General features: G+C 36.3%; 1 protein-coding gene across 4 annotated transcripts in view; it reads right to left on the reverse strand.

Annotated features, from left to right (window-relative positions):
* tmeff2a (transmembrane protein with EGF-like and two follistatin-like domains 2a) overlaps window positions 1-15,002 on the reverse strand; it is a 362,422-nt gene that overhangs the window by 67,661 nt on the left and 279,759 nt on the right. For all 4 annotated transcript variants that reach the window (XM_030125350.1, XM_030125352.1, XM_030125351.1 and 1 more), the window contains one exon: window positions 14,731-14,827. In XM_030125350.1, coding sequence (XP_029981210.1) covers window positions 14,731-14,827 — 97 coding nt within the window. The remainder of the gene's footprint in view (window positions 1-14,730; window positions 14,828-15,002) is intronic.

Raw genomic sequence — 15,002 nt, forward strand, 5'->3', positions numbered from 1 at the left:
CAGTTTTACACCACAAATGGATCTAAATGGGTTTTTTTGTGACACTCTATTGATTGTTGGGGGCAATTTGGTCATTTCGTCTGATGCCTGGCAGACAAACCCACAAGGATGGTGTGAAGAGAACAAGCCTCTTTACCGCAGTGTGGTCAAACGTAGGGTCAAAGTTCAGCAAATACCGGTCAAACCAACACACTAAATGTACACCATCATCACTGGGTGTGTCTCTGGGACTTGTCTGAACATGCTGTTGCTGGATCATAAAGACTAATGAACAGCAGAAGAGTATAAGTAGTTTGCAGGCCCGGTTCCAGACTGCTTTGTCCTAAGCTGTTGATTGGACAGACAACCCTCCCCCTCATGACAGCACACTTGCTCATGATTCATTTTATTAAATTAACTTTTTATAATGAATAGAACAGGGGTCTGCAACCTTTATTATCAGTCGGAGCCATTTTGCCCCCTCTTCCACCAAAAAAAAAAATAGTCTGGAGCTGCAAAAATAACAGAGCTTATGAACTTTAAAGTTTTAATCTTTTTTTTTACATTTTATCTGTTACAACCACTGAATCCAACAAACAGAAGTGCAGAGTGGAATGGATTCTGGAGTATGATTACTCTAAAAGTACACAGTAAAAGTAGTTCATAGTATTTGTGCTAATAGTATACTCAGTGCCAATGAAAACACAACACTTGAATGTGTTTTATTGTTCCTGAGCTGCATCAGTATGTTTCAGTTTCACCTGTATAAGATAATCCCAGACAATTCCTTAACAACCTGAGACGGGTTGAGTTATTGTCACGCTTGAATGAACTTGTCTGCATTCATAAGACTTGTTTTTCTCATCGCTCAGCAAGGAACTGCTCAACTTAAGGAACTGTGGTCAGTTAAGGAGTGGTCATGTTCTGTATATAAAGGCAAACTGAAAAGCACCAAAATCATTTGCAATAACTCAGCGATGCCCAGACTGACACGTGACCACAGATGCCATGCTATGGGGCTCCCAGAGGCTGGAATCTCTGCTCGGCAGGTGGCGCGCCGTTTTGGATGCAATGTGTCCACCATAGTCAGGATGCAACAGAGGCATGAAGAAACTGGACAACTGCAGACAGACCTGGACCTGGACCAGCACGTGTGACCACGCCACAGCAGGACCGCTACATTGAGCTGCAGAACCTCCAGGACCGCTTTGTGACTTTTGGTTTTGGGGGTCCTTGAGTTTCTTTCTTTATCCTTATTTTTTGTCAAGAAATTTGGATGTGATTTTTTATTTTTACTGTATAGAAATGGCCTATGATTAATTCCAAAGAGCTTATGGAATAAAAATCCTCATCGATTTAAAAAAATATAAGAATCTTCAAGTGTTGCGTTTTCATTGGCACTGAGTGTATATGAAGTACTAATACCAAATATACCAAATTCATGAGGTACTTATTGGACATCATAATTTTATTCATCACTGAATTTAGTCTTAAAGCCTATTTCAGACGAAAAAACACACTTTTGTAGCTTGGAAGGGAATCTGTTGTAGGATTACCCCAAAAGTACACAGTACTCATACTCATACATTGGAAAGTCTTTGGATATAACCTCCTATGATCAGGTCGTTCTGGAAGAGCTTCTTCAAAAAAAAAAGGCATGGATTCTACCCTGTCAAAATGCATAGAAAGAATAACATCTGAAAAAAAAAAAAAAAAAAATCTAAATGTCTTCCCATATTTGTTGTAAAGCGCATACTGATGAAATACAAAAACAACAACATTGCAAAACTGATGTCAACACCATCAGCAATTTCTCAACTAATGCATTCAGTCCATTTAGTCCATTCAGCCATTTTAAAGGTTTAATCCAGCCAGTCTGACCTTTACTGGGAGGAAATGACAAGGTCTGCTGTGGTCCGACTGTGCCTCCACTATAAAAAAAAAAACAAAACAAGACAACGACAGTTTGGAAGACACACCCCTCCCTTCTGCAGTTTTCTCCTCTTGGTCCAAAGAAAACTAAATATGAAGGTAGATGACCTGGAGTGGGTTCATGCTGTTTCAAACCGCTGTGTCTTTACACCGAGTAGAGTCATCAGCAACTGGTAATTACAGCTGTCAATCACACATGCAAACCCCGGACTGTCTGAAAACACTCATGTTTAGTCAAAATCTGAACTGTGGGTGACATTTTCTAAAACACAAAGAAGGAGGAGATGCAGAAGTTTTTCATTCTTTCAAACTAGTTGAATTACTTGAAGCTGAAGTGACATGTGACAATAAAAATTAGAGTCATCATATACATTTTAGTTTTCTCTTCAGGGCTTATTTTGTTTACCTTCTCAGCTAGGACACAGTTTAACCCTTTCATGCGCAGTCGTCACTCCAGTGGACAGTTATTCTACAGCTGTTTTCTTGTATATTCATGGATTTTTGTTGTTCTTTTTGTTGTTGTTGGGTTTTTTTTGTTTGTTTTTTTGTTTTTAGACGTATCTTTACTAAAGTTTTAAGACACTCCATATCTTTTCTGACATGAATTGGTATCCTTATGTAGATCTCTCCTGAGCATAAACCCCCAAAATCACAAATCCTCCCCATAGTTTTCACACAATTTATCAGTAAATACATGTTTCTGTGCATCAAAAATTAAACGTGTTGCGTCCAGCTGAGTGGACATTTTTGCCACTTTATGAAAAACAGGTTCATAAGAAATTGTTTTCATTATTATTATTATTTTTTTAAATATATTTTTTACATTTTTAAAATTATTATTATTATTTTTTTAATTTTTCAGAAGAAAATTTTAAATCGCATTGTTTTTTTCATGCCTAAAGAGGAATAAAAACACTCAGGAAAAAATTTTGATTAAGGTTCTCATAATTCGTGCATGAAAGGGTTAAAAAAACATAATTTTACTTTGAAATGTTTTTGTTGTCACATCTTTTTGCTGTTTTTGTCCATCCATCCATCCATCCATCCATCCATCCATCCATCCATCCATCCATCCATCCATCCATCCATCCATCCATCCATCCATCCATCCATCCATCTATCTATCTATCTATCTATCTATCTATCTATCTATCTATCTATCTATCTATCTATCTATCTATCTATCTATCTATCTATCTATCCATCCATCCATCCATCCATCCATCCATCCATCCATCCATCCATCTTTTGTATCATCAAATTTTTCCTGTATTGTACAGATTTATAGCAACTACAATAAGTAAGAAAAAATTATCCGATACAATGTGAGACAAAAGAATCTGGCCTTATGTAATTCATTTAGCTAAAAACAGTTTGATTCAAAATCTTTGGTTCCTCTTGAGCAGACAACAAATCAGGACTTAACTAAATACGTTGCATTTTGATTTCTGGTGTTGACTCGTTTCCCTGGTATTGCAACTCAGTAAAAGGTCTGGACTTTCTGGACATCAGCCACCATAAGAACATCTAAATAAATGACATTTTATAGAATCTTACATCCTGTTCCATTCTATAGATAAGGGGAGGTGCCAATATTTCTAATTCTATATTGTTTGTATGAAAATAAGAATAATGCATGACAGTAAACACATTTAGCCTCACCTGGGCTTTGATTACTGCCTTCTCTCCATTCATCGTTTGATTAACTGACAGTTTGTTTTGATTAAAATCAGCCACTGCCTGATTGAAATAACCTGCCATTTTAATCAAAACCTAAGCTAAATCAGTGGCTGTGCTGCTGTTTGATGAAAATTACCTGCTGTTGGGTTCCAATTACCTGTCTGATTATTTGCCAGGCACAGTCTTATCAAAACACCTTCAGGCTTAAGAAAGATTAAACAGATCTTGTGGTTCCTGTTTTACAGCGACATACACTGAAATACTCATATCTGTTTGTCTATTTATCAGATGCAGAACTGACTTGGGCTTGAGTCATGTCCACTGTCGCCTTATTGTCAGTGGTTTAGTGGTAAACTCTCAATTTTTGCCCTTTCCTTTTTTTTCCCCTTTTTTTTTTTTTCATTTTTTTTAATAGTACTCTAGAAAAATGCCGTTTTAGAAACAGTGACATGTAAGACTACTGTATTTAGTTCACCCAAAAATCCATCAGTAGTATTTGTTCACTGTTGTAAAATTGTCATGACTTGATCAGGAGCAGTTTGTAGGTTTTACTGGACACACAAGCAGCTGCATGAATGGAAATAGATTCAACATGAGGCAAACATAGGGTAACGTTAGCCTTTCATAATGTTAGCCTTTCATAACATTAGCCTATCATTATGTTAGCCTTTCATAACATACGCCTATCATAACGTTAGCCTGTCAAAACACTAGCCTTTCATAAAATTAGCCTATCATAATGTTAGCCTTTCATAATGTTAGCCTTGCATAACTTTAGCCTATCATAATGTTAGCCTATTAAACGTTAGCCTTTCATAATGCTAGCCTATCATACGTTAGCCTTTCATAATGTTAGCCTATCATAACGTTAGCCTTTCATAACGTTAGCATATCATAACGTTAGCCTTTCATAATGTTAGCCTTTCATAATGTTAGCCTGTCATAACTTTAGCCTATCACAATGTTAGCTTATTTGCATAGTTCAAACACTGACGATAACATCTATTCTCTAAATGCGCAGTCATGTGACCAGTGGTTTAAAACAGTGACTCATTCTATTTATTACAATTTTGGAAACTGAAGATTTTTACTGTAATAATTATTTATTACATTTGTGGTAGGAGACTGTTATTACGTTTGTGGGGAACTTATTACATTTGTGGGATTATTATGTTAAAAGCTGCAAATTTTTATTATGTGTGCGGTTTATTACATTTGTGGGGTTAATAATACATTCTACTGTTGGTCTGTGTAGGTTCTCATCTGCCCAGGTCATTGTTCTTCTTGGTGGTTCTTCTTGGTTCAGCTGGACTAGTTCCACTCTTTGGAAAATGTTTTGTTTCTCATCCAACAGACTTCTTCAGTTCTAATAGCTGATGGTACTGCACTCCCCCCACAGGTTTGTAAGTCCAAATCCCCCCACCAGCCATTAGAAAGTCCAGTTGAACCTAGAGGAGCTACTCAGAAACAAATTCTGCTGTTTATTAAGACAAAAAAATTGTTGGATGTAGATGTTGTGCATGTAGAACTTCTATGTTATGAGATTTCAGACAGACCTTTTATGTTTGGTTCTAGGTCAGTGGTGGACAACCTGTAGCTCCTGGACCACATTTGGCTCTTGGGCCCTTTTCAAGTGGCTCCATGTGGCTTTGTCAAATGAAAATATAAATGGATTTATTCTTTTTATTTTTATTTTTCTTTAACTCAATTTGCTATTATTGTCAGAATCATAAAGTCATTCTGATGTTATGCGGTTGTAAAAATGCAGACTACGCTTCAAATGAATCAAAACTAGAAGCAGCAGTGGAAGTAAAACTACTTTTTATTTAATGCCACTGAAGGTATTCATCTCTATTCCCCATTGTAATGAAAGCCTTCACATACCGGTCCATTTCTGCTGCACAACACAATACTGACAAATGTCACCATTTCCTTTAGTGGAGTTCTGTAATTTGTAATTCTGTAAATGCACCAAAACTCTGATTTGTTCTTGACATATTCCGTACCAACTAATCCTAAAAAGCTTCCTAGACAGTATATATATGTATATAAGGATATTTTTTTGGCTGCAGACAGTTTGGTTTTTCTATATCTGTCCTAAAATGGCTCTCTAGAATGCAAAGGTTGACCCATGATCTAGGCCTCAGGTGTCAAACATGCGGCCCGGGGGCCAAAACCGGCCCGCAAACGGTTCAATCCGGCCCCTGGGATGAAATTGTAAAATGCAAAAAATACACTGACAATATTAACAATCAATGGTGTTAAAATCATTTCAGGTCAATTCAATCTAAAGTGGATCAGACCAGTAAAATACTATCATAATAACCTATAAATAATGAAAACTGCAAATATTCCTCTTTGTTTTAGTGTTAAAAAAGCAAAATTACACAAAAATGGTTACATTTACAGACTGGCCTTTTACAAAAGTGTCTGAAATGTGGAATTTTAACAATATTCTGCCTGTTACTAAATGTTTTGTGTATTTGTAGATCCACTGTGATCTGGACGTTGAGATGCACATGTACAAATGATAAAGTAAGGCGCAATATTGTCAACATTGCACTTATTTTTTGTAAGAATTTTCAGGTTCATATTTACCTCCGCCAGAAGGTATTGTAATCACTTTGCTTTGTGTGTTTGTTTGTTTGTGTGTTTGTTTGTTTGTTAGCAACTTTACAAGAAAACTATTCCAACCATCTTTACCAAATTGTCCCCACAGATAGGCCTAGGCCCTGGGACCAACCCATTAGATTTTGGGCCAAGTAGGCCAAAGTTCAAGGTCACAGCAAGGTCACAACATCTACAATTTTCTTTCTGTCATCATTGAGCAATTTTCCAAAATTCATCAAAAATTCAAAATGACTCCGATTAGCCTCCAATTTGATCCACCTGTAGCTTAGAACAGTATCTTGTATCTGGCACAAAATTGTCCACATCCACTGTGGAATGTGGACTCTGTGGACATTTACATTTAACACTGAAAATCACCTTTACCCCATATTTTTCATTATAACTCAACAAATATATATCGGAATTGAATATAATTGGACATACACATGACTGGTACCAAGCTTAGACTTTGTATGAAATATTGTTCTGCTCCATTTCTCTTCCATTACGCTCTGTTGACGTTTGTTATTTTTTGTGCGCCATTTTCAAAAGATCATAAAAAATGCAATTCGTGAAATATCATGATGAAATTTGTTTTGCACATCCATAGTTTAAAAACAAATAGTCAATCCACACATGCACACCGTCCAGGGTGCTTGGTGGAGGTTTGCGTTCTCTGAACACTTGTTGTTCATGTTATGTTCAAGTACAGTTCGTAGATGTAAACATTTTCATTACAGAATTTCACTTTTTTCACTCAAAAACATACAGAAAACTTTGGCATTGACATTATTTCTCAGTTCTTATCCTATTATTTGTATTATTTTACTGGTGCGGCCCAGTTTAGATCATAGTGAATGTGGCCCCTGAAAGAAAATGAGTTTGAGACCCCTGATCTAGGCAGAAACCTTTGAAAAGCTTTCAGGTGAAACCGTTGGAAAAGGAATCCAAATGGCTTTTAGAAGCCTTTCTAGTTCTACTTAATATGTAGCAGTAGTATGTTCCAGTGGAGTCCAGATAGCTGTAATGTCCCACACTGTGCACTGCTCAGTCTTTGCTCCAGATTGTGCTACATATGCCGGAGGCTCCATTTTCATTTATGCTTTCAGTTTATGTGTATCATCAGCACTGTGTTGTGATATTCTGACCCTATGAATTCGCCTTCAGGGGATTAAAGCACTGCCAATAAATCAATTTCCATGTTTTTAACAGAATATTAAGATGCATTTGTGAAAGTGGGTGGCATCAGGAGGAGTGGACTCCAGCTGTTTGGTATTTGGAACAAGGCTCAGAATGTATCATGAAGCTGTTCCGTTGGCATTATGGTTATTGCCCACCAGGGTACATTATCCTTCCATTACATCAAGCAGTTTGATAGAGTCATAGTCTCAGAGCACTTCTAATTTCAAGCAGTACTGCTGGGAATTCACAGAAGCACCCGTTCCCTTTTGCTGATACCAGCTGATTCTTGTTTCACACTGAATAACCGCGCAGCAATGTTGGTGTCGTTGTCATTCACACCCTGCTACTACTGTCTGCTGCTGGAAAACAGTTTACTTACACCAGTTGAGACTCCGTCTAATTGGACTCTACACCCACGCGTTTATTATTTTCCCCCAGAGGAGGTTTTAGTGCTACTTCCTGCTTATGCAAGCAAGACAGCCGATATACACACACAACCTGCATCTCTCTCATTTCACAATAAATGGTTAAATTCATGACAAATGTTATTTCTTCACTGAACTAGTTTTCTTTTTGTGAGGCAAATCATTTTTGGCATCATGTTGCCAAGTCTTGTTAGGATAGTAATTGGATTTTCAGAATAAGCAAAAATCTCCTTTCTCTCTGTGCCCTACTTGAGTAATTGAGGTTAAATAAAATGGTCAACCGTGCACTAAACCTCAGTGGGTGTTCGGCAGCAGTAGTATTAAAATATGAAAGGGCTTCTTAGTGTTCATATGTACTTCAATAACAAATGCAGTGGGTAGGTTTTGATAAAAAGGGTTTCAAGGTGAAAGGATTACCTGATGGACCTCATGGTAAATCTGGCCCTTAAAATGTCCTATTTCAAAAATGTTTTGCACCACTGCAAACACTCTTTGTCCACAAACTATGGTCGGGATTTATTAAAAACACACAAGAGCAGGTGCTGGGAAGGCAGTTATTTTTTTGCAGGTGCCTCAGTGCAGAGCCTCCCTTTAAAACTAGGGCTGTGTATCGGCAAGAATCTGGCGATACGATGCAAATCACAATACTAGGATCACGATATGATATATCACGATACTGTTAAAAAGGCCATTTTTTGTTTGTTTGATTATTTCCTGAAAGAATTGAATTACACTCGAAATGTGCACAAATACTAAACACATTTTTATTTGCTCAGAACAGGATCTGATGCTATATCACAACATTTTCCTGTGTTAAAACTTAAATAATGTTTTACAGACATTACAGTTTAAGATCCTGTTCAAATGTTCATATTGTATTAGTTCATAACGAACATCAGAACATTGTTTTTGTGCGACCCCAACAAAGGAACTACTCTCAGACAGTAAAAAGTGCTTTTAGGATGCTTCAAATAGCCATTATTTAATAAAACAGTGCTAAATAAAAAGAAATAAAATAGAAACAATAAAGAAAACCAAACAACAAAAATGAACCTCCACAATATCTGCATTTGAACAAATACCTAAAATATTGATACAGTACTTTTTAATATTCATACAGTATTGTGAAATGAAACATCACGATATGTTGCAGAACCACTATTTTCTAACACCCCTTTTTAAAACTGCACATTTTGGGATGGAATCAACATGATTTACTGAGGTTTGCAGTTGTCAGTTTACTGCTACCACGACTGAAGCATCATTTAAGAATGTCTTAACCCATTTTTCTCCTGACATGATCATGATAGCTGAACTGGGAGGAGGCCCCGAAGAGAACAGACAGTGTGTTATAGAAGTAGGACATTTTCTCCACTTGTATTAATTTATTTCAAAAGCAACAGGAACGTGAATGGACTTCCAATTTTAAAGCACTTTCCTGTTTATTTGGGACTCAAAGTGCTGTGCAGTGTCACATTCACCCATTTACACACACACACATTTCAGCCTCTGGGAACAAACTGATGTTCCCTTTCTTGCCCAAGGACACTTCAGTGTGTGGACAGGAGCTGTAGATTGAACTGACAACCCACTCCACTACCTGAGCCACAACTGGGAGGTAGAATGGGAAGGTGTTTGCAGAACATATCGATTACCAAGGCACGTTTTTCTAGAACACAGGTGTCAAACATGCGGCCCGGGGACCAAATCAGGCCCACCAAAGGGTTCAATCTGGCCCCTGGGATGGATTTGCGAAATGCAAAAATGACTGAAGATATTAATAATCAAGGATGTTAAAATCATTTTAGGTCATTTCAGTCTAAAGTGGATCAGAACAGTAAAATACTATCATAATAACCTATAAATAATGAAAACTGTAAATTTGTCTTTTTGTTTTAATGTAAAAAAAGTAAAATTACACAAAAATGTTTACATTTACAGACTAGTCCAGAGGTGTCAAACATGTGGCCCGGGGGCCAAATCCGGCCCGCCAAAGGGTTCAATCTGGCCCCTGGGATGAATTTGTGAAATGCAAAAATTACTAAAGATATTAACAATCAAGGATGTTAAAATAATTTTTGGTCAATTAATTCTAAAGTGGATTAGAACAGTAAAATTCTATCATAATAAACTATAAATAATGAAAACTGCAAATTTGTCTCTTTGTTTTAGTGTAAAAAATGTAAAATTACACAAAAAATTTTTGCATTTACAGACTAGTCTTTTACAAAAAAAATGTGAATATCTGAAATGTCTTAAGAAAAGTATGGGGAATTTAAATAATATTCTCCCTGTTATTTAATGTTTGGTGTATTTGTAGATCCACTGTGATCTCTAAGTTGTGATTCACATGTATAAATGATAAACTGAGGCGTAATATTGTTAACATTGCACTTATTTTACTAAAGAATTTGCAGCTTGTTCATATTTGTACATGTTATGTTCAAGTACAATTCGTAGATGTAAATATTTTAATTACGGAATTTTAAGTGTATTTTTGCATGTATTGTAGGATATTTAAGCATATTTAAGTGTATTTTTTATTTTATGGAATTTACTTTTTTCACTCAAAAGTTCTTATCCTATTGTTTATATTATTTTAGTGGTCCGGCCCACTTTAGATCATATTAGGCTGGATGTGGAACTCAACTAAAATGAGTTTGACAGCCCTGGACTAGCCTTTTACAAAAAATATGAATATCTGAAATGTCTTAAGAGAAGTATGTGGAATTTTAATAATATTCTCCCTGTTATTTGATGTTTTGTGTATTTGTAGATCCACTGTGATCTGTATGTTCTGATGCACATGTATAATGTAGAATTTGCAGCTTGTTCATATTTGTGCATGTTATGTTCAAGTACAATTTGTGGATGTAAACATTTTCATTACAGAATTTACTTTTTACACTCAAAAGTTCTTATTATATTACTTATATTATTTTACTGGTCCGGCCCACTTTATATTACACTGGTCAACAACAAATTTATTGTTTAAGTTTTTTGAGCTGATTTAGGATAATTTTGGTGTGCTGAATCCAAAAATCCCATTAATTTTGCTTAATCAGGTCAACTTTCTGAACTATGCTACATATTGGCTTTTTAACATTTTTGCTTACATTTATGGGCATTTTCACATCATATGATGCAAAATGCTTTCATATTTCTTGCAATAAACGAGTTCTGAAGATTTTACTTTTGCCAATTTATGATTAATGTTTTTTTAATATTACAGGTGAATGAAATGGCTTCGACTAGAAGATCTTGCAAAAATAAGCCTGACGTATTCTGCTACATCTGCACTGAATACACCATTGTACCTAACAGGAATCAAGTCACAACTTTCATAAAGTGTGCTTCCCAATCTTATTTTGGTATTAATTATTATATTTTGTGAGAAGATCAAATTTGTCACAATCAAATTAGCAAAAAAAACCTGACCTGATTGAGAAAAACAGATGTCATTTTTGGATTCAGCGGTGCAAAATGGTCCGGATTCAGTTGAAAAAACCTAGACAACTTGCAAAAAGCATTTTTCTTGTAACCCAGTGTAATATTAGGCTGCATGTGGCCCCTGAACTAAAATGAGTTTGACACCCCTGTTCTAGAAGCAAGCACTTCCAACAAGTGGACAGTATCTGTTACATCAAAATCTGCGAACCACCAGTACAACAGCAGGATCTCTAGACCCTGAGGTGAAGAGTGCAGAGGAAAAAATGATCACAAATAGCCAGAAGGTTCTCTGACAAGTAAAAAAAAAACCTCTGCTTTCACTTCAAAGTGAAAAAAAGAAAGAAAGAAAATCTATAGCTGTAGAGATGTTCAAATTCCCATGTTTGTTTGTTTTTTTTTTTCCATAATTCAGGACTACGGACAGCGCCGTCAAAAGTAAACAACAGGTTACCAACCATTGAAGAATATGTAAGGTACCCTCAGTGGTAACCTGTGTATTGATCCCTGTTAGGTATGTAACGATTACCAGTAAAACGATAAACCGTGGTAAAATTGCAGACGGTTAGTATTACCGTTTAAATTCTAATTATCATGATAACCGTGTTTGATTGCCGCAGTTTTCTGGAGAAAACGCCTATGTAAAGATATGCTTTTATGTCAAATATTTGAGCATAGTTTTAATTTATTACAATTTTAATTTTATATACCTAATATTTGGAACCAATATTCACTTTTAAAGTCTTTGAAAAGGTCATCTGTGTGTTATTTATACAATAAATTATATACATTTTTCAAATCGGATTTTATGTTTTTTTTTGTGTGTGCTTTTTTTGTCCTTTTATGTTGATATAGTAGGTTAAAGTGAAAAAATAATAGACAGACGATATAGATGAAGTTGTGCTGAAAAAAAAGATCCCAAACATGGGTATAGTAAACATTTGTTTATATAGTATTTAAAGGCAAAATCAAAAGGACTGAAAAACGGCCAAAATAGGCTCAGACCACTAAGGGTTAATATTTGAATGTTTCTGCAACAGAAAGAACATTGTCCCAGTTATTTTATTTTATTTTATTTTATTTTTTAAAATAAAACTTGGTTAAATTATTTCAGTGTGTGCATAAGTACTTTTTGAACATTTTGAGCACAATTTCAACAATATCGCGATAATAATGATAACCGTGATAATTTTGGTCACAATAACCACGATATGAAATTTTCATATCATTACATCCCAAATCCCTATACGTGTTCATTGTTTATAGATCGGCTACAGAACTGGCCACTTCTGCAGAAACTCTTTAGGCTGTTGTTTTAACTCATTAATGTAATTCACTGACTCATATATCAATTTATATCAGAGGTCTCAAACATGTGGCCCGGGGGCCAAATGCGGCCCACCAAAGGTTCCAATTCAGCCCGTGGGATGAATTTGCAAAGTGCAAAAATTCCACAGTCAAGGCTGTGGAACTCATTTTAGTTCAGGTTCCACATACAGACCAATATGATCTACAGTCAAATAATAACAGCAGAGTAACCGACAAAAAAAATGACTCCATATTTTCTTCTCAGTTTGATGTGGAAAAAAAAAAAAAAAATTGCATCATGCCTATAAATAATGACAAATAAAAATTTTTGTCTGTTTTAGTGCCAAAAATAACTTTAAATTATGAAAACATTTACATTTCCAAACTATCCTGTAACAATAAAATGTGAATAACCTGAACAAATATGAACAACCTGAAATGTCTAAAGAAGATTAAGCACAATTTTAACAGTTTTCTGCCCATTGTGTTTAGTGTCTTTGTAGATCTGATCCATAATGCACATGTAGAAATGATAAGTTGAGACATAATATTGTTATAATTGAACTCATTTTGCTTCATAAATTTCAGTTTTTTTCGGGTTATTCACATCGTATTGTTTGGATAGTTTATAAAAGTAAGTATTTTAATAATTTAATGGGATTTTTTGCACTAAAACACAGACAAAATTTGGAGTTGTCATTATTTATAGGTTATTCTGCTATTATTTTACTGGTCCGGCCCACTGGAGATCAAATCTGAATGTGGCCCCTGAAAGAAAATGAGTTTGAGACCCATGGTCTATATGAAAGCTGTGTGAGGGAAATGTAGGTGAATATCTGGAACTGTAGCTTCTCCTGCATTTTGCTTAAGAAAACTGCATCATAAAACCCACCGTTTCCTCTAAGATGACACAATGAACAAAACAATGTACTTCAAATGATGCTGGAAGCATAAAATTTGTTGACAAAAAGTCACTGAATCATTTTCAGTGTTTCGTGAACATCCCAGATAGAGTCTGATTTTGATGCTTTTAACTGATAAAGGGCTTGATTTCCTAAAATCACAAATAATGGGTGCAAATTTGCTTGATCGCGCAAAAAAAATGTGCGTGCTATTGATTTGCGTGTCAAGGGTGATTTATTAAGATTGCCTGCACAAAATGACAACGGGCGCAAAGTCTTGGAGACTGCCCTATTTAAATTAGGACTTTATGTGCACTACTGGTTGTCGTCATGGAGACAGTACGCTGTAAAATCCAAAACCTATACAATAACAATATAACATATACAATATATACAAATAATAATAACAGATGATGCCAGGCCCGAATTTGGGGGGTGCGTGCAGTGAAAGTGAAACTAAAGATGGTTTACTAATTCCTCATTTCTAATACGTGGAACTGGTTCGACTCTACTCGTCTCCCGTTGTTGTGCACCTCAGTTCCTTTCCCCTACCTTCAGAAACTTGTATTTGAGGGGGTACGACATTTGTTGCCTGGTGTTCACTCTGCCGCTAGATTCACAAGCGCCGCTAAGTAGCGAATCAAATACGTGACATTCCTGTAAATGAATCCCATGCTGTGGACAAATGTTTGAGCAAACTGGAGGGATTCCACCCTTCAGAAGAAATGGAAGCTTTGACAGTGTTCCAGTGGACCTGGTGTCGTCTTTTTGGACCGTTTCTGCCTCAACGCCATGTTGACTACATTCGGACCAAAACAATTCAGCATACGTTTGACATCATCACGCATGCGCAACGAAGGCGGAATGGATAAGCAGAATTGTTAAGTAGGCAGGCAAACGATTCCAAGGAATCGAGCTACTGGGATCCGGTTCTCAAAAAGAACCGGTTCTCGGTTCCCATCCCTAACGACGATTCTTTCCACTCTCCTTTCATATCAGTCAAATTTTGTATTTATGGGATGCGAGATACAACTGGAAGCTTGAACGTGTGGGTTTATTTCCATTCTGACGTTGCGACTGGAACAGATGGGTCTTCAGGTGACACAGGGTTTACAGATGCTGCTGAATTCATTTTTCATTTCCAGTTACAGCCTCACGCTAATTTAGTCGGTGTCGTAAATCTGGTCCTTAAATCAATGTGACATTCTGTTTGTTTGAAGCACTTGAACACAACCTGTTGTGCAGTTGTGTGTGTGCAAACTTACCACACATCCTCTGCATCCACGTCGCACTCGGCTCCAAACTGACAAATGTCGCAGGTGGATGTTTCCTTCTGCACCGTCTCAGTCGAGCCTTCTCCACCTAAGAGAAAAAAAAACAAAAACAAACAACAATTCAAAGCCTGTTTTTCAGCTGCGGTACATTTATAACAGGGGTCTCAAACATGCGGCCCAGGGGCCAAATGCAGCCCGCCAAAGGTTCCAATCTGGCCCGTGGGATTTTTATGCAAAGTCAAAAATTCCACAGTCTTGAATTG

This window comes from Sphaeramia orbicularis, chromosome 21 (genome assembly GCF_902148855.1).
Source record: "Sphaeramia orbicularis chromosome 21, fSphaOr1.1, whole genome shotgun sequence".
Classification (NCBI taxonomy): domain Eukaryota; kingdom Metazoa; phylum Chordata; class Actinopteri; order Kurtiformes; family Apogonidae; genus Sphaeramia; species Sphaeramia orbicularis.